The sequence below is a fragment of the Cherax quadricarinatus genome, chromosome 1 (genome assembly GCF_038502225.1).
Source record: "Cherax quadricarinatus isolate ZL_2023a chromosome 1, ASM3850222v1, whole genome shotgun sequence".
In the NCBI taxonomy this organism is placed as follows: domain Eukaryota; kingdom Metazoa; phylum Arthropoda; class Malacostraca; order Decapoda; family Parastacidae; genus Cherax; species Cherax quadricarinatus.
Genome location: NC_091292.1, coordinates 68914870 through 68940394, shown reverse-complemented (window position 1 = coordinate 68940394; position 25525 = coordinate 68914870). Strand labels below are relative to the sequence as shown.

The 25525-nt window shown below is 40.3% G+C and overlaps 1 protein-coding gene across 1 annotated transcript; it reads left to right on the top strand.

The window, feature by feature from the left end:
• Positions 1–1715: 1715 nt before the first annotated feature.
• On the top strand, positions 1716–3046 carry LOC138852371 (prohormone-1-like; the record flags this gene model as incomplete). The annotated part of the gene is given in 1 exon segment (XM_070082629.1): positions 1716–3046. A coding segment is annotated over 1 exon segment (171 nt), but the record flags the coding sequence as incomplete, so codon positions are not given.
• Between the last annotated feature and the right edge of the window lie 22479 nt (positions 3047–25525).

Here is a 25525-nt window from a genome sequence, read left to right as displayed (position 1 = left end):
GGCAGGGATCACACCTGTAATCCCTCACATGGGTTGGGATCACACCTCTAACCCCTCACTTGGGTAAGGATTACACCTATAATCCCTCACTTAGGTAGGGATTACCCCTCTAATCCCTCACTTGGGTATGTATTACACCTGCAATCCCTCATTTATGTAGAGATCACACCAGTAATCCCTCACTTGGGCAGGGGCCACACTAGTGGTCATTCTCTTGGGCAAGGACCACACTAGCGGTCCCTCACTTGGGCAGGGACCACACTAGTGGTCCCTCACTTGGGCAGGGACCACATCTGTAGTCCCTCACTTAATTATTACAGTAATTACACCCACCTCCAGAGACACCCTAACTCGCCAGTGTTAATTACACCTCACACGCAGATAATGACTTAATTACATGGTTCTGGCTACGTAACCCGAGTTAGGATAGTTTACCATGAGGGGAGGAACTCGTAAGATAAATAACTGAGTATCTCTCACACCATTCACTCTCTAATGTTGCTCGTTTTACTCTTGTTATTGACACTTGCAATGGGATCTAGGAACAGCAGATATGTTTATTTTTCACAAGTTATGGACACAGGAATAGCAATGAAAAATGGTCTCTCTGTGATCAAAACCCCTTCCATAAATGTTCTCCCGAAGTAGTCGGGGCTACTTGAATTTTCCTATCTCATTCTTTGTGTCTACTCAGGCTTTCTTATGTCTGTCTGTCTACCCTCAACTTTTTTTTTGTCTCTGTCTTCTTGTCTACCCACAACCTTTCTTACTTCTGTCTTCCTGTCCACCCATAACCTTTCTTACCTCTGTCTGTCTACGTCCACACCCTTCCTCACTTCTCTCTGTTTTCCTGTTTACACACAACTTTTCTTTCCTCTCTCTCTTCCTGTCTACCCACAACGTTATTTTTTTACTGCACTATCTTATCCTCAATATTTTCCCTGGTGTTCGTCTTCCCTCTTATGATCCAGCAAAAATGTAACGATGCTTCGGTTTATGTTCTTGTTGACATTTTGTCAAGAATGAAAAAGTTCTTCTAACGATTGTCTTAGGCCTACGAAGATCCGCTCATTGGACCTTTTCGACATATGACCAAAACATAATCTCATACCAGAGCAGGACTCGAACCGGCGCACTCAGCATCAGTGTATACAGTGATTATATAACACAACCAGACTCTCTCAATATTCTCTATTTCCTTCTTCGTTTAAATATATCTAATTGATGTTTTATCCTCCTTTAAGAATTTTCTCTATTCATGTATATTAATTATTTGTTTATGTGACTGGATATTTTATTTATTTATGTGACTGGATATTATTATTTTCATTAATTTGTTAGATTTTTTAAGCGACAAGTAATTTCATGAACCCACTCTGTAATATTCCCTCTGTGAAAATATATTAAAACACCACACGTTTAAAGGTTCAGATATTACAATCTCTTTAGTTATTGTCTCTCTCTAATAAGTCTCTTTTAACGTATCATTCCGCTCACATCTCTGCCTCTCCCACAGTTCCATCCTTTACTTCTCTGCCTCTCCCATACCACCCTCTCTCACTTTTATCTCTCCCACAGCATTATGTTTCACATCTCTTATCTCTCCCACAGCACCATCTGTCACACATCTTTTATGTCTCTCTAGCACCATCTTTCACACATGTCTTATCTCTCCCACAGCATCATTTCTCACACATATCTTATCTCTCCCACAGCTGGTTGACGACGATGGATCCCTGGACGCTGCACTCATCAACTACCTCTTCGCCAAGCAGATGGTGGAACGCCTGAGAAACAACGCTGACATCAAGGACCTGCAGAGGAAGCGCTCCTACTGGAAACAGTGCGCCTTCAATGCCGTTAGCTGCTTCGGCAAGAGGAAGTGAAGAGGCCAGCAACAGTAACAGCAACAGCAGCGGCAGCAGCGGCGGCGGCGACAGCGGGCATCGTCAACTTGGGGGGAGGGGGGAGAGGGAGGAGGGGCAGGGTCAGAGGCATGGGCGAGTCAAGAATAAGGAAACAGCTGACTGGAAGGTTCAACAGCCGTTGTGTCAGGGTAAACAGCTAACTGTGAGGTTTAAAAGCCGGTGTATGAGGCGAAACAGTTAATCATGAATCCAGCAACTGCTCTTATAATGTCGAAATAAAAACAAACAAACGTGAGAGTAGAGGCTACAATGTGCAGAAGCCTGATGAAGCACTGCTCTCCCACACTGACTGACCCTCAACTTCCTCTAACATGACTCTGCAGTTCTTCAAAGATCATGCTTACCTCACTAACTTTCGTGTTGTATAAAAACATTTGTGATTATTAATAGGGAATACCACTGCTTCTTTTGCGTGAGAGGAAGTCACCTACTTGACAAAAATCATTCCTACTTTGTAAATAACTGCAGAAGATTTACGGGGAATAACTCAAAAATCTTGGTAAAAGCAAGAAAGTAAATAGTTAAAGGGCATAAAACAAAAGTGTATCAACCTTCAGATAAAAAAACTGTAAACAAAGATTCTGTCACGAAGCTGTTAGCTTCGAGGTGTGCAAAGTTATTTACCAATACCAAAAGTTAAAAAAAAAAAATCCTGCAGGTGTGTGTAGCCAGCCTGGCGAGTGTTGATTGATGGAACTGATCGTACGTAGCTCCTTCAAGAACTGCAGACAAATTCACTGGATGTAACGTAGTGCGTAGTTTAGGTTGTAAACATAACTACCCTTAATAAATTGAATCTCGGATTTCATCTTAGCTACTGTAGCGAATGAGAGTCAGACAATTCACTTCTTAGTTATGTAATTTATCCTATTTTTTTTATCATTTTACAACTCGTTGCAGACACCAGGCCCTTCAGGCCGTGGTGGCACTGATGTGGCACTAAATGCCATAATAGCGCCTCACGCGGCCACAACGTAAACCATTACGGATTTAATGCTTCTGGAATAACACAATATTAGATTTATATATAGAAACTAAGTCTTTTTTAATTGCACTTGGCTTTATTATGGCTGTTATTTTTATTTATGTCACATATTTTGAAATAAAATTGGCTGATTGTGTGTGTATTATTCGTATCCACTTCCACTAATAACAATGTTTGGCATAACGGCGTCTGTACTTACGGAAACTGAAGAATTTAACAAATCCCAGAAGGTATACACAGAGAGGTATGTTTCTCTCAGTGTATATATGCTGAAGCTTACTTTAATCAATATTTCAGGGACTAAAATATACTCATCTGATTGAGACAAACTTACGTGCAGCCTTAAAACCCTACTATAATAGGCAGGCTGTAAACCCCATTAACCTAAACTTAACTAAGTATTCCGACAGTAAACTTAGTCTACATCTGCTTGTTTAACTCCAGCAGACTCTGATATAAAAAAAAAACGAATATAACGCACATACAAGACCGGTGATAGGAACGACCTCCACCGCTAGATGACATCACACTCACCCTCAACATCAGTGACTTATTACGCACAGCTCTGCATCCTGGACAACTGCTCTGCTTCCTGGACAACTGCTCTGCTTCCTGGACAACTAATTCCCTGCTTCTTGGACAACTACTTCTCTGTCTCCTGGACAACTGCTCTGCCTCCTGGACAACTGCTCTGCTTCCTGGACAACTGCTCTGCTTCCTGGACAACTAATTCCCTGCTTCTTGGACAACTACTTCTCTGTCTCCTGGACAACTGCTCTGCCTCCTGGACAACTGCTCTGCATCCTGGACAACTGCTCTGCTTCCTGGACAACTGCTCTGCTTCCTGGACAACTAATTCCCTGCTTCTTGGACAACTACTTCTCTGTCTCCTGGACAACTGCTCTGCCTCCTGGACAACTGCTCTGCCGCCTGGACAACTAATTCCCTGCTTCTTGGACAAGTACTTCTCTGTCTCCTGAACAAGTACTCTGCCTCCGGGACAACTACTTCTCCGTTTCCTGGACAAGTACGTCTCTGCTTCCTGGACAACTACTTCTTTGCTTCCTTGATAACTACTCTACCTACTGGAGAACTACTTCTCTGGCTCCTGGACAATTACTTCTTTGATTTCTGTCCATCTAGTTCACTGCTTTTTGCACAACTACTTCTCTGTCTCCTGGACAAGTACTTCTCTGTCTCCTGGACAAGTACTTCTCTGTCTCCTGGACAAGTACTTCTCTGTCTCCTGGACAAGTACTTCTCTGTCTCCTGGACAAGTACTTCTCTGTCTCCTGGACAAGTACTTCTCTGTCTCCTGGACAAGTACTTCTCTGTCTCCTGGACAAGTACTTCTCTGTCTCCTGGACAAGTACTTCTCTGTCTCCTGGACAAGTACTTCTCTGTCTCCTGGACAAGTACTTCTCTGTCTCCTGGACAAGTACTTCTCTGTCTCCTGGACAAGTACTTCTCTGTCTCCTGGACAAGTACTTCTCTGTCTCCTGGACAAGTACTTCTCTGTCTCCTGGACAAGTACTTCTCTGTCTCCTGGACAAGTACTTCTCTGTCTCCTGGACAAGTACTTCTCTGTCTCCTGGACAAGTACTTCTCTGTCTCCTGGACAAGTACTTCTCTGTCTCCTGGACAAGTACTTCTCTGTCTCCTGGACAAGTACTTCTCTGTCTCCTGGACAAGTACTTCTCTGTCTCCTGGACAAGTACTTCTCTGTCTCCTGGACAAGTACTTCTCTGTCTCCTGGACAAGTACTTCTCTGTCTCCTGGACAAGTACTTCTCTGTCTCCTGGACAAGTACTTCTCTGTCTCCTGGACAAGTACTTCTCTGTCTCCTGGACAAGTACTTCTCTGTCTCCTGGACAAGTACTTCTCTGTCTCCTGGACAAGTACTTCTCTGTCTCCTGGACAAGTACTTCTCTGTCTCCTGGACAAGTACTTCTCTGTCTCCTGGACAAGTACTTCTCTGTCTCCTGGACAAGTACTTCTCTGTCTCCTGGACAAGTACTTCTCTGTCTCCTGGACAAGTACTTCTCTGTCTCCTGGACAAGTACTTCTCTGTCTCCTGGACAAGTACTTCTCTGTCTCCTGGACAAGTACTTCTCTGTCTCCTGGACAAGTACTTCTCTGTCTCCTGGACAAGTACTTCTCTGTCTCCTGGACAAGTATTCTCTGTCTCCTGGACAAGTACTTCTCTGTCTCCTGGACAAGTACTTCTCTGTCTCCTGGACAAGTACTTCTCTGTCTCCTGGACAAGTACTTCTCTGTCTCCTGGACAAGTACTTCTCTGTCTCCTGGACAAGTACTTCTCTGTCTCCTGGACAAGTACTTCTCTGTCTCCTGGACAAGTACTTCTCTGGCTCCTGGACAAGTACTTCTCTGTCTCCTGGACAAGTACTTCTCTGTCTCCTGGACAAGTACTTCTCTGTCTCCTGGACAACTGCTCTGTCTCCTGGACAAGTACTTCTCTGTCTCCTGGACAAGTACTTCTCTGTCTCCTGGACAAGTACTTCTCTGTCTCCTGGACAAGTACTTCTCTGTCTCCTGGACAACTGCTCTGTCTCCTGGACAAGTACTTCTCTGTCTCCTGGACAAGTACTTCTCTGTCTCCTGGACAACTGCTCTGTCTCCTGGACAAGTACTTCTCTGTCTCCTGGACAAGTACTTCTCTGTCTCCTGGACAAGTACTTCTCTGTCTCCTGGACAAGTACTTCTCTGTCTCCTGGACAAGTACTTCTCTGTCTCCTGGACAAGTACTTCTCTGTCTCCTGGACAAGTACTCTGCCACTTGAACAAATTCTCTGCTTCAGATACAACTACTTTGCTTCCTAAAAAACATCTATGTAACCTGGACAACTACTTTTATGTATCCTGGAAAAATATTTCACTGCGTCCTGGACAATTACTTCTGTACTTTGTGGTCAACTACTTCTCTGTTTCTTGGTTAATTACCTATCTGTCTCCTGGACAACTACTTCTTTTTCTCCTCCAGACAACTATTCTACCTCCAGGAATATTACTCGTCCTATTCGACAACTACTCTGCCTCCAGGAAAAGTATTCTATCTTCTGGATAACTACTCTGCTTCCTGGACAACTATTCTGTTTTCGTGACAACTACTCTGCCTACTGGACAACTCCTCTTTCTCCAAAACAACTGCTTCTCTACTTCCTGAAGAACTACTTCTCTGCCTTCTGGAAAACTACTTCTCTGGATTCTAGGCAACTACACTCCCTCCTGGACAACTAATCTTCCTCCTGGACAACTAATCTTTCTCCTGGACAACTAATCTCCCTCCTGGACAACTACTCTGCCTCTTGGACAACTAATCTACCTCTTGGACAACTGCTCTCCATCCTGGACAACTACTCTGCCTCCTGAACAACTAATCTCCCTCCTGGATAACTTCTCTGCCTTCTGGAGAACTATTCTCCCTCCTGGACAAGTACTCTTCCTCCTGGAGAACTATTCTCCCTCCTGGACAAGTATACTGCCTCCTGGAGAACTACTCTGTCTCTTAGACAACTACTTTCCTGCTTCCTGGACAACTACTTATCTGCCTCCTGGACAACTACTTATTTGCTTCCTGGACAACTACTTATCTGCTTCCTGGACAACTATTTATCTACTTCCTGGACAACTACTTATCTGCTTTCTGGACAACTACTTATCTGCCTCCTGGAAAACTACTCTGCATCCTGGGCAACTACTTATCTGCCTCTTGGAATAATACTCGTCTTCCTGAAGACTGTTTTGCCTCCAGAAGTACTCTGCCATGTGGACAACTAAGCTAGCTCTTGCACAACTACTATCCCTCCTGGACAACTACTCTGTCGCCAGGACAACTACTTCTCTGTCTCCAGGACAATTACTTATCTACTTCTTGGATAACTACTTCTCTGCTTATTGGACAACTCTACCTTCTGGACAATTTCTTCTCTAATTCTTGGACAAGTACTTCTCTGTCCCCTGGACAACTGCGTCTTTTCCTCCTGGATAACTACTTTTCTTCCTGGAAAACTACTTCTGTGCTTCCTGGACAACTACTTCTCTTCCTCCTGGACAACTACTGAGTGAAGCAGAGAAAACGCATGTATTCCAGGCGGCTAGTACTCGGCGGCGCGTGAGGGTATTGACCTTGAGCGACCGTTGATGGACAGCTCAGACAATGCGGCTTCAGTAGCCATGGAGCTACTGTCACTACAATCACGGTTTCCAAAACACTGCTCGACGAGAAACACACTGCTCTACGCTCCAACCCAACGCTCCATGGCTACTGAAGCCGCATTGTCTGAGCTGTCCATCAACGGTCGCTCAAGGTCGTTACCCTCATCCGCCGCCGAGTACATACTAGCCGCTTGAAAACATGCGTTTTCTCTGCTCCACCCTGTACTTCTCTTCCTCATGGATAACTACTTCTCTTCTTCCTGGATAACTACTTCTATTCCTCCTGGATAACTGTCTCTTCCTCCTGGACAACTATTTCTCTGCTTCCTTTACAACTACTTCTCTGATTCCTGGACAACTACTCGTTCTCATGAAGTACTTTGCATACTTTGAAACTACTCTGCCTCATGGACAACTACTTTCCTTCCTGGACAACTACTCTGAATCTTGGATAACTAGTCACACTGAGCAAACAACCCTAAATATGAAGGTTGAAGAAGCAGTCAAGGACTGGAATCAGAACATGCACACTCGACTAAATGAATACAGTGGACCCTCGAATTTAGTAGTGTCTTTTCTGTATGCAAAACTATTTTTATTATCTATAAAATGTATGTTTTGTTAATATTTCCCATAGGAAATATTGTAAATCCAATTAAACCATTCCAGACACCCAAAAATATTAACAAACAATACATTTCATAGATAATAAAAATAGTTTTGCATACAGAAACGGCACTAATAAATTCGATTTGATTTCCAAGAGGACAAAACTGAACAAGATAAGTTGTCTGATGCAGTTATAATAAACAGTCCACACATTCCTAGTGACATAACCCAAGCACAGTGCAAAGAAACTGCTGTCAGGATAATACATGACCACGTAAGTTATTGCGCAAAACAATGAAATCAAAGAAACATGTTTGCTTGGAAAACAAGGTAGTAAACACAGTATTATAATCAGACTTCATTCATATGATAAAATAAAAGACTTAATTAAATCATCAATTACAAAGAAGAATGGAGTGTTCATCAACGAGTGTCTAACGAGAAAACGTCAAAACCTTCTGTTCAGGTTGAGAAAACTTAAACAGGAAAACAAAATACATCAGTGTTTCACTCGAGATGGGAAAATACTAGTAAGGAAAACATCAACAGGACAACAATATTCTGTTACAAAAAACGCGATTTCTAATAAGCTTAGAGATCTCCAGTGAATACTAGAAAGGACTGCCCTTCTAGCATCCAGCCTGTTACTGGGTTTTTGTAACAAGCAGTCAGTATCCTGGTCCAATTATCCATTAGAATTTAGTAAGATTCAATAGTGCTTCAGGATTACAACTGGTACGCTACTAACTAAAGAAATTAAAATTTAATAAGTTTATTAATAATAAAGTCGTCTAGGCGTATAAGATCAAAGTAAATTATAGCAATCAAAATAATCATAATAATCACTTCTCTCGTGTACAGGCACATATCACATCTTAAGGGCTTTTAAGTACCGTTAACATTTAATAACACAGTACAAATATATACAAGTAAGTTTGTGTGTATGTGTGTAAGTGATCTTAGTAGTTCGCTATGTCTCAAGACTCCACTAGACTTAACCAGTGATTGACTAAAAATCCTCACTAACTTCTTGACCAACCTGGCAGTCAGAACAGCTTGCTTGAACAATAAAAGAACTGATAAGCCAAACAGCAATATAACAAGCAACAGCGACACAGAATCAGGAACAAGGAGATAATATAATGACACTAAGTAGGGACCATCTGCAGATCCTCCACAAAAGTCACAAAACTCCCATACTACTGAATCTAAGTTCAGCATTAGAAAATCTCCGACTGTGACAGTACACAGATACCAGTACAAATTAGGTCAGAAGCTACAGCTCAGGACCTGATTTTCTCAGAATGTCTATGCGGCACACAACCTCAGTACGTCAAAAATCACTAAGTCTAGGCAATGTTCTGTGAACAGAGTTACACAGAACCACAACAAGAAAGGGACAGAGACGTTCTTTCAATAAGGGCCCACAAGGGAGAGCAGGTGTGGGACCTCTTGTTAGAAGTGACGTTCAACCGACAAAAAGAGCGAGCAGGCCAGACAGACTACTCCAGGCGAGGTGCGATCACCCCTCCCCCATGATCACGCGACTCTCGTTGCACTGCTGCTGCCCAGCAACACCGAGAAGCCGGCAGCATAACGAGCGGAGAGAAAACATAGTAGTTAGACAATGTTGTCATCTACTTAACACTCGAACTATGAACACTGAATAATATATAAATGTTACATCCTACCTAATAATATAACTAAATCAAATAATAATATAAAGCAATATATTTACGATTTATCTAATATCGCAAATATAAGCAATATAAAATTATATGAACAGGTAATATGCATTATATACATTATGACCCATTCAGGGGTTGCAATACCCCCCCCAGCATGACAAACGGTCTCACTAAGAGCTGCGTTAAAGTCTTTCACATGATTACTCTTATAATAACTCATGTCACTTTAATAATACAATTTAATATAAAAATTCAGAGTCACTCTTGTGCCAAGCACTTCTTATATTTCACAGTGTCTATTTCACTATAAGTTATGCCCCTCATACTAGGGCAGTACACAGTATCGTATCTCCGCATACTCATGGTTATGTACATCAGTGTAGAGACAGGATAGCGTAGACAAGCCTGACACGTTGAGGCTTGATCATATTAGTGGAGACTGAATATGAACAACAGTCTTGTGCAATAGACAGGAGATGGTATTCCACTCTTAAGTAGTGGTAGTGGAATGCGAGGCAGTATGGACATCTGCGTATGCGAAAGCTTAAGGTGTGTAGTGAGGGGGGTCTGCGGCAGGACTGTGTTCCGCCACTCAGTAACATCGCCCACACAACACTACACACTCAACACTCAGCTTCTGTCTCCAACTGTCTCCTTCTCACACCAACATATATCACCACTACTGTGAATATATAAATAGAATAATTAGACATGAGTATACATAGTTAAAATGGGCTGGATAGATTACGTTAGTTTACTGAATTTGACGTAGCAAGTAACAAAAGGTATTTGGGCATAAAATTTGTTAATTTAAATATAACAATGATAATTAAGGACGTGACAGAGCATCAGCAATAACATTGCAATGACCACTGATATGTTGTGTACTAATAGAGTATGGCTGAATTCTGAGAGCCCACCTCATGATCCTAGCATTTTTACTCTTCATGGTGTTTATGTAAGTGGATTGTGGTCTGAAAAAACGTTAATTTTAAATGGGGAAGTGCCCAAATACACGTCAAAATGTTCCAAGGACACCACAAGAGCTAGAGCCTCTTCCTCAATAGTGGCATAAATTTTCTGGTGTCATTGAGCTTAGATGAATAGTAACATATAGGATGGGGAATGTCAGTGGATGTTGACTGTTGGAGCAGCACAGCACCCACTGCATAACCACTTGCATCTATATGTAAAAAGAAGGGAAGGTTGAAATTAGGACTCCTCAATACAGGAGCAGAGGAAAGCAGACACTTCAGCCTTGTAAACGAGTCTGAACAATCCCTAATCCAGATGAACTGAACTTTGCTACTAGTGAACATAGTGAGAGGTGTAGGTGGAGGTGTGTGTGCTGGCTTGCCTGTCACTTGACACGTGGCAACGTCGCACATGATCAGCTACTGTTTCCTTCATTTTTGGCCAAGTAAAATGTTTTGCCAGTTTACCGAGTGTCTTCTTGACACCCAAATATCCTCCTATGGGACTAAAGTGAGCAAAATCAATGGCTTGTTCACGAAATGTAACTGGTAACACTACTAGATGCTTGACTGTGGTGGAAACACTATCAGCTGACAACTTACATGTATTTTTCTCCATCAGTACACCGTTACTATAATAGTAACAATTATCGAGATCCTTTGCTTCACTCTCAGTAACTGCTATATCTCTCAGTCTTTCCAGTGACTGATCAACAAACTGATTCTTGATTAAATTATCATGAGTTAGAAATTTAAATCCTGACTAGGTTGATGACCGGGGTGAGTCAGTGTTAATGACCCTGGGCGCAGAGCGTCACTAAACAACATATTCAAGCCCAAATCATTGTCATCCACTAACTCAACAGGAGACGAAGATGGTTGTTGTATCTTTGACATAGCTCTAGTAATTGCGCTGAGAGGAAATAAAATAGGTTTCTCTCTACAAGCTTCAATGGCATAATTATCAACAGTGTTATTATCAATCACAAGTGATTCCTTAGATATACCAGCATGAAGGATATCGTTCCCTATCAGCAAGTCCACTGACCTGATGGGAAATGCACCACTGGATATACCCACTGAAATATAACCAGTATAATAACTTGTTTCAATGTAAACTTTGTGTAAAGGTACTTTTATAACAGCCCCACCATAGACTTCTAACAATACATCTATCTTGCAATAGGTATCATCAGTTATAGGCAGTACATCTTCTCTTAATAACGTGAGATAACCGCCAGTGTCTCTGAAAGTAATTATCTCAGATGTGATTCGTCAAGTCCTACTTTACCTCTCGATAAGTAAGGACTCATTGCTGAACGAATCTTTTCGTCAGATACACTTTCTGTTGCTAGTCATCTATTCTGAGTAATATTATCTAAAACAGTGGGATCAGAGGTATTACTAGGATTTTGGTGCCTTTGTTGCACGGAAGAGGATACGACTTGTGTGGGGGCGCCAGCCGCACGACCGCTTCTCATATCTCTTTCTAACTTATAGTAATACTCTCTAGCATGTCCTTTTCTGTTACAATAGGTACATTTAACTTTCTTCCTCCCGATATCAGATTTCTGTCTAACCACATAGACAGAGAATTGTATCTCATAAATGTTTAACCTGTGACCAAATCAAACTGTTATTTTTAATAACATTACCTAACAGAATACTCCATTCTACTGAATGCACAACACCTCAGTAAATGACCATATGACCTGTCTTTGTCATACTCATTTGTGCTTAATTGTTATTTGTTTACAATAATGTTTACCACTGAATATATCATTGCTTAGTTAATCTTAAGTTAATTTTAAGCCTTCCCATAATTCTCTGCATACAAGGGGCTTTGGCATGTTCCACTTAACCACTGTATTTCTCTGTACTTCTTTGTATCATGTTCAAATTAATAAATAAACAAATAAATAAATACTCTGCATTCTGTACAGTTACTATGCCTCCTGCACAGCTGCTTCTCTGCTTCCTTTACAACTACTTATATGGTTCCTGGACAACTACTCCTCCTCCAGGGCAACTAGTTTTCTGCCATACTATACCTGTGTTCGTAATAGAGCAGTTTGTGACAGAACCAGAGAAAGGAAATAACCTGCTTGATTTTGTACTGGCTAACAAGGATAGCCTTGTTAAATAATCTTAAGATTACAGAGTAGCTTGGTGCAAGCGACCACAAATCAATTGCCTTTATCTTCTGGAAGTATAACAGTAGGGATAATTCAGTAATAGTCCCAGATATTCAGGAGGAATATGCTTTTTCATTTTATTTTTTAAGTGACTTACCTCTCTACCCTCTCAAATCTTCTAAGAACAGCAAATATCCAAAGAGGAATTCAAGATACTTTAAGACCAACCCCTACTCCTACCCCTTTCAGTCTCTAACTCTCTTTATGTAAATTGGAATCGCACCAATCCCCGAAAGATCAAACCTTTTCGTGCCCTATACACTTCTACATATACTATAAAGATAAGCTAAATTTCAAGCTAATGGGCTCATACCTCATTTATGAGAATAATCTCTCTTTATAATTTCATTCTCACCCCATAAAATCATTTTTATACTCTCACTTTTGTCAGGATCCTTCCTGGCCGTTTCTTCTTCCTCATGATTTTCAGCCTGAATTGGCCTCGAACTTAATCTTATATCATTTATCCCTTTAATCTCATCAAAAGAAAATCAACTTCCATCCGAAGCCTCCTTGAAATATTTCTTAATCCAAGCCCTTGGATCAGCCATTATTATTTTATCTTCAACCTTAACATTTTCTATTCCAATAGTCTCGCTCTCATTTATTTCCTTAGCCCTTCTCCTTAAACTAGGGGCCGCTCCGTTCCATTTTTGATTCCCCCAAGTCATAGAAGGTCTTGATTGAACTCAAATTATTATTCTCATAACAATCCAAAAACTTGCTCCAATATTCTTAATCTCTTATTTATCTTCAGAATATTACACACACTCGCTTCTCTTTTTTGGTGGGATTTCTTCTGCTATCATTGGAGCACTAGGAGGAATCAATCAGACATCCCTCCGAAAAATCTTAACCTACTCATCTATCAATCATCTATCATGAATACTTTTCGCTATACTTACTAATGAGACCTCCTGAATAATCTACTTTCTTATATATACTCTAATTTCGGTTTCTGTGGTCTTCTACTTCGCATCCACCCAGACATATTTTTTTCCTCACTTAATTAACGCAAATTACGGTCCCCTCCCTAAAATCATCTCAACTATAAACCTTTATTCTCTAGGAGGCCTACCGCCTTTTTCAGGTTTTATCCCTAAATGAATCATTACCCAAGAAATAATTCTATCATCCCTCTACTTACCTTTGTTTATTCTCCTTCTTTCTTCTCTAGTAACTCTTTACTTTTACATCCGAATTACTTTATCCTCTATCATAATTTCCTTTACCCAAATAAAATGAAATATCTCCCTTAAACCCCTTAAAATCTTACCATCTCCCTTGTACTCCTCAATCAATTTATTCGGACTTTTTATCCCATCCATACTTTTAGTTATCTAAGATTTTAAGTTAATTTAAACTAACATCCTTCAAAGCTGTCAAAAAAAGTAATAATCTTTTAAATCTTACCTTTCATTGATAAGAAAGTATAACTTCTACTTAGATTTACAATCCAACGCCTTTAACCTCAGCCATCTTATCCTACAAATCACACAAAATTAAAGAACCCTTCACAAACATGACATTTAACGGAACGCTATGCATTAACAAGACAAAATACTCCACTACCTTCCCCGAACAACAAGAAAATAAGGCATTTAAAAATAACCCATGTTGTCTTAATGAATACATGTATAAAGTGTAGCAAGCCCTGAAAAAAGACAATAACCCTACTCTAAATATAATTAATTTCCTCCATCTAACCACCCTAATAATTAAACTAATCTCCCCTATTAAGTTTAAAGTTGGAGGAGCAGCTATATTTCCCACAGCTAATAAAAACCACCATAAACCTATATTTGGCATAATATTTAACAAACCTTTTCTAATTATCAAACTTCGCCTCCCTAAACGCTCGTAAACTATATTTGCTAAACAAAATAAACCTGAGGAACATAAACCGTGACCTACCATCACTACTAAGGCCCCATTTAAACCCCATCCTCCCATAACAGCCAGCCCCCTTAACACTAAACCTATATGAGCCACAGAAGAGTAAGCAATTAAAGATTTTATATCCACTTGACGCAGACACATTAAACTAATAATAACGCCCCCTAGAATCCCAAGACTCACTCACACCCAACAAAATATTTTATTTACCTCCGAAAACACCCCCAAAATCCGAATTAAACCATAACCCCCTAACTTCAACAATACCCCAGCCAATACTATTGACCCCGCAACCGGAGCCTCCACATGAGCCTTAGGCAACCATAAATGAAATATAAACAGAGGTAATTTAACCATAAACGCTAACACAGAGCACAAATACCACAATAACCTAGTTCTCTGATAGCCAATTATTCCTGATAGTAATAATCTTATATTTAATCTCCCCTCACTTTTATATAACCTCAATAAAGAAGCTAACAATGGCAAAGAAGCAAATAAAGTATAGAACAATATATAAATTCCAGCCTGAATTCGCTCAGGTTGATAACCTCAACCCAAAATTAATACAAGTATGGGAACCAATGACCTCTCAAATCTAATATAGAACACACACACACACACACACACACACACACACACACACGCACGCACACACACACACACACACACACACACACACACACACACACACACACACACGCATACACACACACACACACACACACACACACACACACACACACAGACACAGACACACACACACACACACACACACACACACACACATACACACACACACACACACACACACACACACACACACACACACACACACACACACACACACACACACACACAGTCGCAGAGCCAGGAACGAGTACGCACAGGTAAGGAGGGAGGCCCAGCCACAGTATGAAAATAATATAGCATCAAAAATCAAGACTGACCCGAAACTGTTGTATAGCCACATCAGGAGGAAGACAACAGTCAAAGACCAGGTGATCAGACTGAGGACAGAAGGTGGAGAACTCACAAGAAATGATCAGGAGGTATGTGAGGAGCTAAACAGGAAATTTAAGGAAGTTTTTACAGTAGAGACAGGAAGGGCTCTGGGAAGACAGCACAGAAGGGAAGATCAGGAGGGAATAAACCAACAAGTGTTGGATGACATACGAACAACCGAGGAGGAGGTGAAGAAGCTGCTAAGTGACCTTGATACCTCAAAGGCGATGGGACCGGAAAACATCTCCCCACGGGTCCTTAGAGAAGGAGCAGAGATGCTGTGCATGCCCCTAACCACAATCTTCAACACATCCCTTGAAACTGGGCAACTACCTGAGAAATGGAAGACAGCAAATGTAGTCCCCATATTTAAGAAAGGAAACAGAAACGAGGCACTAAACTACAGACCTGTGTCTCTGACATGTATTGTATGCAAAGTCATCGAGAAGATTATCAGGAGGAGAGTGGTGGAACACCTGGAATGGAACAAGATTATAAATGAAAACCAGCATGGGTTCATGGAAGGCAAATCCTGTGTCACAAACCTTCTGGAGTTTTATGACAAGGTAACAGAAGTAAGACACGAGAGAGAGGGGTGGGTTGAGTGCATTTTCCTAGACTGCAGGAAGGCCTTTGACACAGTTCCTCACAAGAGATTAGTGCAGAAGCTGGAGGATCAGGCCCATATAACAGGGAGGGCACTGCAATGGATCAAGGAATACCTGACAGGGAGGCAACAACGAGTCATGGTACGTGAAGAGGTATCACAGTGGGCGCCTGTGACGAGCGGGGTCCCACAGGGGTCAGTTCTAGGACCAGTGCTATTTTTTATATATGCGAACGACATGATGGAAGGAATAGACTCTGAAGTGTCCCTATTCGCAGATGATGTGAAGCTGATGAGAATAATTAAATCGGATGAGGATGAGGCAGGACTGCAAAGAGACCTGGACAGGCTGGACATGTGATCCAGAAACTGGCTTCTCGAATTCAACCCTGCCAAATGCAAAGTCATGAAGTTTGTGGAGGGGCAAAGAAGACCGCAGACGGAGTATAGGCTAGGTGGACAAAAATTACAGACCTCACTCAGGGAGAAAGACCTTGGGGTGACCTTAACACCGAGCACATCACCGGAGGCACACATCAACCAAATAACCGCTGCAGCATACGGGCGCCTGGCAAACCTGAGAATAGCGTTCCGATACCTTAATAAGAAATCGTTCAAGACACAGTACACTGTGTATGTTAGGCCCATACTGGAGTATGCAGCACCAGTCTGGAACCCACACCTGGTCAAGCACGTCAAGAAGTTAGAGAAAGTACAGAGGTTTGCAACAAGGCTAGTCCCAGAGCTCAGGGGGATGTCGTACGAGGAAAGGTTGAGGGAAATCGGACTGACGACACTGGAGGACAGAAGGGTCAGGGGAGACATGATAACGACATACAAAATACTGCGGGGAATAGACAAGGTGGACAGAGATAGGATGTTCCAGAGAGGGGACACAGAAACAAGGGGTCACAACTGGAAGCTGAAGACTCAGACGAGTCACAGGGACGTTAGGAAGTATTTCTTCAGTCATAGAGTCGTCAGGAAGTGGAACAGCCTAGCAAGTGAAGTAGTGGAGGCAGGAACCATACATAGTTTTAAGAAGAGGTATGACAAAGCTCAGGAAGCAGAGAGGGAGAGGACCTAGTAGCGATCAGTGAAGAGGCGGGGCCAGGAGCTGAGTCTCGACCCCTGCAAAGACAATTAGGTGAGTACACACACGCACACACACACACACACACACACACACACACACACACACACACACACACACACACACACACACACACACACACACACACACACAGTAGATGTAGAAAGTGTCTCAACACACGGTAATGTCTCTATGATTATATTCACCTGGAAAATCCTAGAGGAACTAGCACCAAACATGCACACGAAAATCACTCTCTACGAAAGCAAAAGATCCCTCCCCCCCCAGTGAGAAGCAGGGGTACCACTAGCACGATAAGAGACAACACAATAAGTGTCAGGGGCCCAAGACTGTTCAGCTGCCTCCCAGCACACATCAGGGGGATTACCAATAGATCCCAGGCTGTCTTCAAGCAGGCACTGGACAGGCACCTGAAGTCAGTACTTGACCAGCCGGGCTGTGGTTTGTACGTTGGATTACGTGCGGCCAGCAGTAACATCCTGGTTGATCAGGCCCTGATCCACCATGAGGCCTGGTTACAGACCGGGCCGCGGGGGCGTTCACCCCCGGTACTCTCTCCAGGTATACTCCGGGTATTAAAAACATGTCTATGTAAGGAAAAAATGTCTCTATAATGCTTGAAGAGCTGAAACGATGACAGCAGAGGATGGTATATGTCTGATATATGGGTAGTTGAATGGTACATGTGGTTAATGGCTTCAGTCTTTGTGTGGATGGTGGCGCCTGGGTGAGCAGGAGTTCCGCAGGCACATTTGGCTGGAACTAGGCATTCATGTGGTATGAAGCCTGGGTGGCTTAATAAGCCACAATTGTACTACAGGGATGGTGATTATTACTCTGACCAGCGTTTTACTGGTAGCACAGAGCGGTACAGCACACGGGGACAATGCCTTCAAAGAGGATCTTGCTTGGCTTACTTCTCTGTCAGCTGGGTTATTAAGCTGGCTTAAGCCCTCGACACTGGCTAGACTCTCATAGGTTGAATGCTTGCAACTATGCACTCAGCAGTAATGAAGCAGGCTGGTTGGCTTAGGCTCTCCCCTACAAACTGGCTTAACTACCTTCGTTTAATTTGCAAAACCCAGATCAACCCCGCGTAGGTTAGCAAATATGCAAATAAGGCATGAAGCAACTAACCAGGAAGCTCTGTAGATAATGCTGGAGGATGCTTGCTTGGTTGTAGTTTGTTTCATCTGTCTAGGCTTCCACGCCCACACCGCTGGCACCATTTGTCATTGGGGTTCGTGAGGAGATATTGGAGTAAGCAGTACACATGTTGGATTGTCATGGAAGTGTATAATTAAAAGAGCCTGGAGGAGAAGCCCAAGCAGCTTTATATATATATATGTATATATGTATATATATGTATATAAATATATATATGTATATTTATATATATATATATATATAAATATATGTATATATATATATTTTTTTTTCATTATTATCACACTGGCCGATTCCCACCAAGGCAGGGTGGCCCGAAAAAGAAAAACTTTCACCATCAGTCACTCCATCACTGTCTTGCCAGAAGGGTGCTTTACACTACAGTTTTTAAACTGCAACATTAACACCCCTCCTTCAGAGTGCAGGCACTGTACTTCCCATCTCCAGGACTCAAGTCCGGCCTGCCGGTTTCCCTGAATCCCTTCATAAATGTTACTTTGCTCACACTCCAACAGCACGTCAAGTATTAAAAACCATTTGTCTCCATTCACTCCTATCAAACACGCTCACGCATGCGTGCTGGAAGTCCAAGCCCCTCGCACACAAAACCTCCTTTACCCCCTCCCTCCAACCTTTCCTAGGCCGACCCCTACCCCGCCTTCCTTCCACTACAGACTGATACACTCTTGAAGTCATTCTGTTTCGCTCCATTCTCTCTACATGTCCGAACCACCTCAACAACCCCTCCTCAGCCCTCTGGACAACAGTTTTGGTAATCCCGCACCTCCTCCTAACTTCCAAACTACGAATTCTCTGCATTATATTCACACCACACATTGCCCTCAGACAAGACATCTCCACTGCCTCCAGCCTTCTCCTCGCTGCAACATTCATCACCCACGCTTCACACCCATATAAGAGCGTTGGTAAAACTATACTCTCATACATTCCCCTCTTTGCCTCCAAGGACAAAGTTCTTTGTCTCCACAGACTCCTAAGTGCACCACTCACTCTTTTTCCCTCATCAATTCTATGATTCACCTCATCTTTCATAGACCCATCCGCTGACACGTCCACTCCCAAATATCTGAATACATTCACCTCCTCCATACTCTCTCCCTCCAATCTGATATTCAATCTCTCATCACCTAATCTTTTTGTTATCCTCATAACCTTACTCTTTCCTGTATTCACCTTTAATTTTCTTCTTTTGCACACCCTACCAAATTCATCCACCAATCTCTGCAACTTCTCTTCAGAATCTTCCAAGAGCAGTGTCATCAGCAAAGAGCAGCTGTGACAACTCCCACTTTGTGTGTGATTCTTTATCTTTTAACTCCACGCCTCTTGCCAAGACCCTCGCATTTACTTCTCTTACAACCCCATCTATAAATATATTAAACAACCACGGTGACATCACACATCCTTGTCTAAGGCCTACTTTTACTGGGAAAAAATTTCCCTCTTTCCTACATACTCTAACTTGAGCCTCACTATCCTCGTAAAAACTCTTCACTGCTTTCAGTAACCTACCTCCTACACCATACACTTGCAACATCTGCCACATTGCCCCCCTATCCACCCTGTCATACGCCTTTTCCAAATCCATAAATGCCCCAAAGACCTCTTTAGCCTTATCTAAATACTGTTCACTTATATGTTTCACTGTAAACACCTGGTCCACACACCCCCTACCTTTCCTAAAGCCTCCTTGTTCATCTGCTATCCTATTCTCCGTCTTACTCTTAATTCTTTCAATTATAACTCTACCATACACTTTACCAGGTATACTCAACAGACTTATCCCCCTATAATTTTTGCACTCTCTTTTATCCCCTTTGCCTTTATACAAAGGAACTATGCATGCTCTCTGCCAATCCCTAGGTACCTTACCCTCTTCCATACATTTATTAAATAATTGCACCAACCACTCCAAAACTATATCCCCACCTGCTTTTAACATTTCTATCTTTATCCCATCAATCCCGGCTGCCTTACCCCCTTTCATTTTACCTACTGCCTCACGAACTTCCCCCACACTCACAACTGGCTCTTCCTCACTCCTACAAGATGTTATTCCTCCTTGCCCTATACACGAAATCACAGCTTCCCTATCTTCATCAACATTTAACAATTCCTCAAAATATTCCCTCCATCTTCCCAATACCTCTAACTCTCCATTTAATAACTCTCCTCTCCTATTTTTAACTGACAAATCCATTTGTTCTCTAGGCTTTCTTAACTTGTTAATCTCACTCCAAAACTTTTTCTTATTTTCAACAAAATTTGTTGATAACATCTCACCCACTCTCTCATTTGCTCTCTTTTTACATTGATTCACCACTCTCTTAACCTCTCTCTTTTTCTCCATATACTCTTCCCTCCTTGCATCACTTCTACTTTGTAAAAACTTCTCATATGCTAACTTTTTCTCCCTTACTACTCTCTTTACATCATCATTCCACCAATTGCTCCACTTCCCTCCTGCACCCACTTTCCTGTAACCACAAACTTCTGCTGAACACTCTAACACTACATTTTTAAACCTACCCCATACCTCTTCGACCCCATTGCCTATGCTCTCATTAGCCCATCTATCCTCCAATAGCTGTTTATATCTTACCCTAACTGCCTCCTCTTTTAGTTTATAAACCTTCACCTCTCTCTTCCCTGATGCTTCTATTCTCCTTGTATCCCATCTACCTTTTACTCTCAGTGTAGCTACAACTAGAAAGTGATCTGATATATCTGTGGCCCCTCTATAAACATGTACATCCTGAAGTCTACTCAACAGTCTTTTATCTACCAATACATAATCCAACAAACTACTGTCATTTCGCCCTACATCATATCTTGTATACTTATTTATCCTCTTTTTCTTAAAATATGTATTACCTATAACTAAACCCCTTTCTATACAAAGTTCAATCAAAGGGCTCCCATTATCATTTACACCTGGCACCCCAAACTTACCTACCACACCCTCTCTAAAAGTTTCTCCTACTTTAGCATTCAGGTCCCCTACCACAATTACTCTCTCACTTGGTTCAAAGGCTCCGATACATTCACTTAACATCTCCCAAAATCTCTCTCTCTCCTCTGCATTCCTCTCTTCTCCAGGTGCATACACACTTATTATGACCCACTTCTCGCATCGAACCTTTACTTTAATCCACATAATTCTTGAATTTACACATTCATATTCTCTTTTCTCCTTCCATAACTGATCATTTAACATTACTGCTACCCCTTCCTTTGCTCTAACTCTCTCAGATACTCCAGATTTAATCCCATTTATTTCCCCCCACTGAAACTCTCCTACCCCCTTCAGCTTTGTTTCGCTTAGGGCCAGGACATCCAACTTCTTTTCATTCATAACATCAGCAATCATCTGTTTCTTGTCATCCGCACTACATCCACGCACATTTAAACATCCCAGTTTTATAAAGTTTTTCTTCTTCTCTTTTTTAGTAAATGTCTACAGGAGAAGGGGTTACTAGCCCATTGCTCCCGGCATTTTAGTCGCCTCATACGACACGCATGGCTTACGGAGGAAAGATTCTTTTCCACTTCCCCATGGACTATAGAAGAAATAAAGAAGAACAAGAGCTATTTAGAAAAAGGAGAAAAACCTAGATGTATGTATATATATATATATATATATGCATGTGCATGTCTGTGAAGTGTGACCAAAGTGTAAGTAGGAGTAGCAAGATATCCCTGTTATCTAGCATGTTTATGAGACAGAAAAAGAAACCAGCAATCCTACCATCATGCAAAACAGTTACAGGTTTTTGTTTCACAGTCATCTGGCAGGACGGTAGTACTTCCCAGGGTGGTTGCTGTCTACCAACCTACTACCTCTGTGCAATGTTGCAAGGGAGCAACCAAAGCAGGAAGAAAGGTCTCAGAGTAGTGTAGGTGTCACCGTCCACGGTTACCCTTAGACTGGGTTAGTGGTAGGTGCCAACCTCACCCTACCATCATTCTCCCACTACCCATATGGAGTAGGAGGGTTTCTGAGATGTCAAGTAGGAAATTATAAGATATAAAAAGCCAGCCCCAAGCTTTTTCTATTCGTTTATAACAGGTCATTTTGTTTGAGAAAATAAGTTTCTCGTTAGATACTGTAGACATGGATAGTTATTATTCTGTGTGACCTTTCTAAATAATGAAAGAAAAGAAAACAGTGTGCTCTTTGTCCGTTTAAATGTCCTGCTCTGGGGTGCATCGGTAGAACATTCGAGTACCCCAGAGCAGGACATTTAAACGGACAAAGAGCACACTGTTTTCTTTTCTTTCATTATGTGAAAAGGTCACACAGAATAATAACTATCCATGTCTACAGTATCTAACGAGAAACTTATTTTCTCAAACAATATGACCTGTTATAAACGATTAGAAAAAGCTTGGGGCTGGCTTTTTATATCTTATAATTTCCTACTTGACATCTCAGAAACCCTCCTACCCCATATGGGTAGTGGGAGGATGATGGTAGGGTGGGGTTGGCACCGACCACTAACCCAGTCTAAGGGTAACCATGGACGGTGACACCTACGCTACTCTGAGACCTTTCTTCCTGCTTTCGTTGCTCCCTTGCAGCATTGCACAGCTCCTGATGACGCACTGAGAAGTGTGAAAGTACTTGAGCTAAAGATTTCCAACCCCCAGTGACTTGTACTGGATAGTTAAGATCGCCTGTCTGCGATTATTTGCATATATATATATATATATATATATATATATATATATATATATATATATAATATATATATATAATATATATGTATATAATTATATATATATATATATATATGTATATAATTATATATATATATATATATGTATATAATTATATATATATATATATCTGCATATATATATATATATATATATATATATATATATATATATATATATATATATATATATATATATATATATATATATATATATATATATATATATATATGTATATAATTATATATATATATATATATAATTATATATTTATATATATATATGTATATATATATATATATATATATATATATATATATATATATATATATATATATATATATATATATATATATATATATATATATATATATATATATATATATATATATATATATATATATATATATATATATATATATATATATATATATATATATATATGCAAAACAACCACTCTGAAAGAATAGAGAAATCCCAAGCGCTTTCGTGACTACTCACATTATCAAGGAACTATGAAAGTAAAGCATCCAAGGAAGCTATATAAGGGGTCTGGCCAGCACCTCACTATCAGATCCCACAACGGTTAAACACCTGACGCGGGCCGACCCAACTTGGATAGGTCCTTTGCATAACTCACCCCACAAACTATTCTACCCAAGAAAATTTAAAAATTATTTGTCCACTGTATTATTAAATTCTTCCCAAATTCTATTAATTATAAATGGATCTAATTTATATAAACCAAAGGAAATATTCATATTATTGTCAAAACTGCTTTTTATGAAACAAGATTCAATTATATTCCTGTCGACCATGGACTTGCTTGATACTACTTTCTCAACTTTTTGAAAATCAATTGGATGGTTAAAATCTCTTACATTAATAAATAGAGCATTGGAATATTGTCCAGTTCTAATGCTATATTTATGTTGTTTTAATCTTAGTTCGAGATTTTTACCAGTTTGACCGTAATAAACTTTATCGCAAATTTTACAAGGAATCTTATAGACACATCCATCAGCATTTTGGGGGGAATTCTTTATCAAAAGTTTTTTTACTGTATCAAGATTTTTGAATACAACTTTAATATTAAAAGTCTTAAGAAGAGAAGGCATATCAACCAAGTTTTCATGGTAAGGGAGAACCAACATATTTTTAGTTGAATAAGGCTGTTTGTCCCTTTTTGGATTGTAAAAAGTATTTCTAGCAACTTTAAAAGATTTATCAATTACATTTCTTGGGTATTTTAAATCATTACCTATTTCATAAATTTTGGATATTTCCTCATCTATGAACTCAGGACTACAAATTCGTAAAGCTCTCAAAAACATTGATGAGAAAACAGACAGTTTGACTCTATCTTGATGCGAGGAATAATAGTGGACATAGGAACAGTTATTTGTAGGTTTTCTGTAAATTTTAAATTTGAATTCATTATTACCCTTAATAATTAAAACATCTAGAAAAGGCAATGAGTTATTTTCTTCAAACTCAACAGTAAAGTTTATAGAATGGGCTAAGCTATTTAATTTTCCTAGGAAATGGTGTATATCTACATTTTTGGGCATAAGACACAAAATATCATCAACATATCTGAACCATTTAGCTCTATTAGGGAGGATTGTGTTAAGCAACCTTGTTTCAAAAAATTCCATGTATAGGTTACTAAGAACAGGTGAAAGAGGATTTCCCATTGCCATACCAAACTTCTGAGTGTAAAACTTATCATTAAATACAAATTTTGCATCAACAATGCAAAGTTTAATAAGTTTAATGATAGTAGGAACTGGCAATGGTAAATCATAATTAACGAGTTCTTCAGATAAGAAATTTAATAAATCATCAACAGGAACTTTCGTAAACAAGGAAGTAACATCAAAACTAACCATGTTAAAATCATTTAAGTCAGTCAAGGAGCTTAATTTATCAACCAAGTCTATGTTGTTTTTAACATTAAAGTTAGAAATTTTGCCAACAATAGGGCTCAAACTATCAACAAGCCATTTGGATAATTTATATGAAACTGACCCTATGGAGCTAATAATTGGTCTGACTGGATTCCCTGGTTTGTGTGTTTTTATTAGTCCATACCGTTTAACCGTTGTGGGATCTGATAGTGAGGTGCCGGCCAGACCCCTTATATAGCTTCCTTGGATGCTTTACTTTCATAGTTCCTTGATAATGTGAGTAGTCACGAAAGCGCTTGGAATTTCTCTATTCTTTCAGAGTGATTGTCTTGCATATTCTGAAATCACCTGTTTACTGTGATCTTACTGCATATATATATATATATATATATATATATATATATATATATATATATATATATATATATATATATATATATATATATATATATATATATATATATATATATATATATATATATACACCGAGAGATGAAGGATATATACACCGTGAGGTGTATGCGTTAGTGT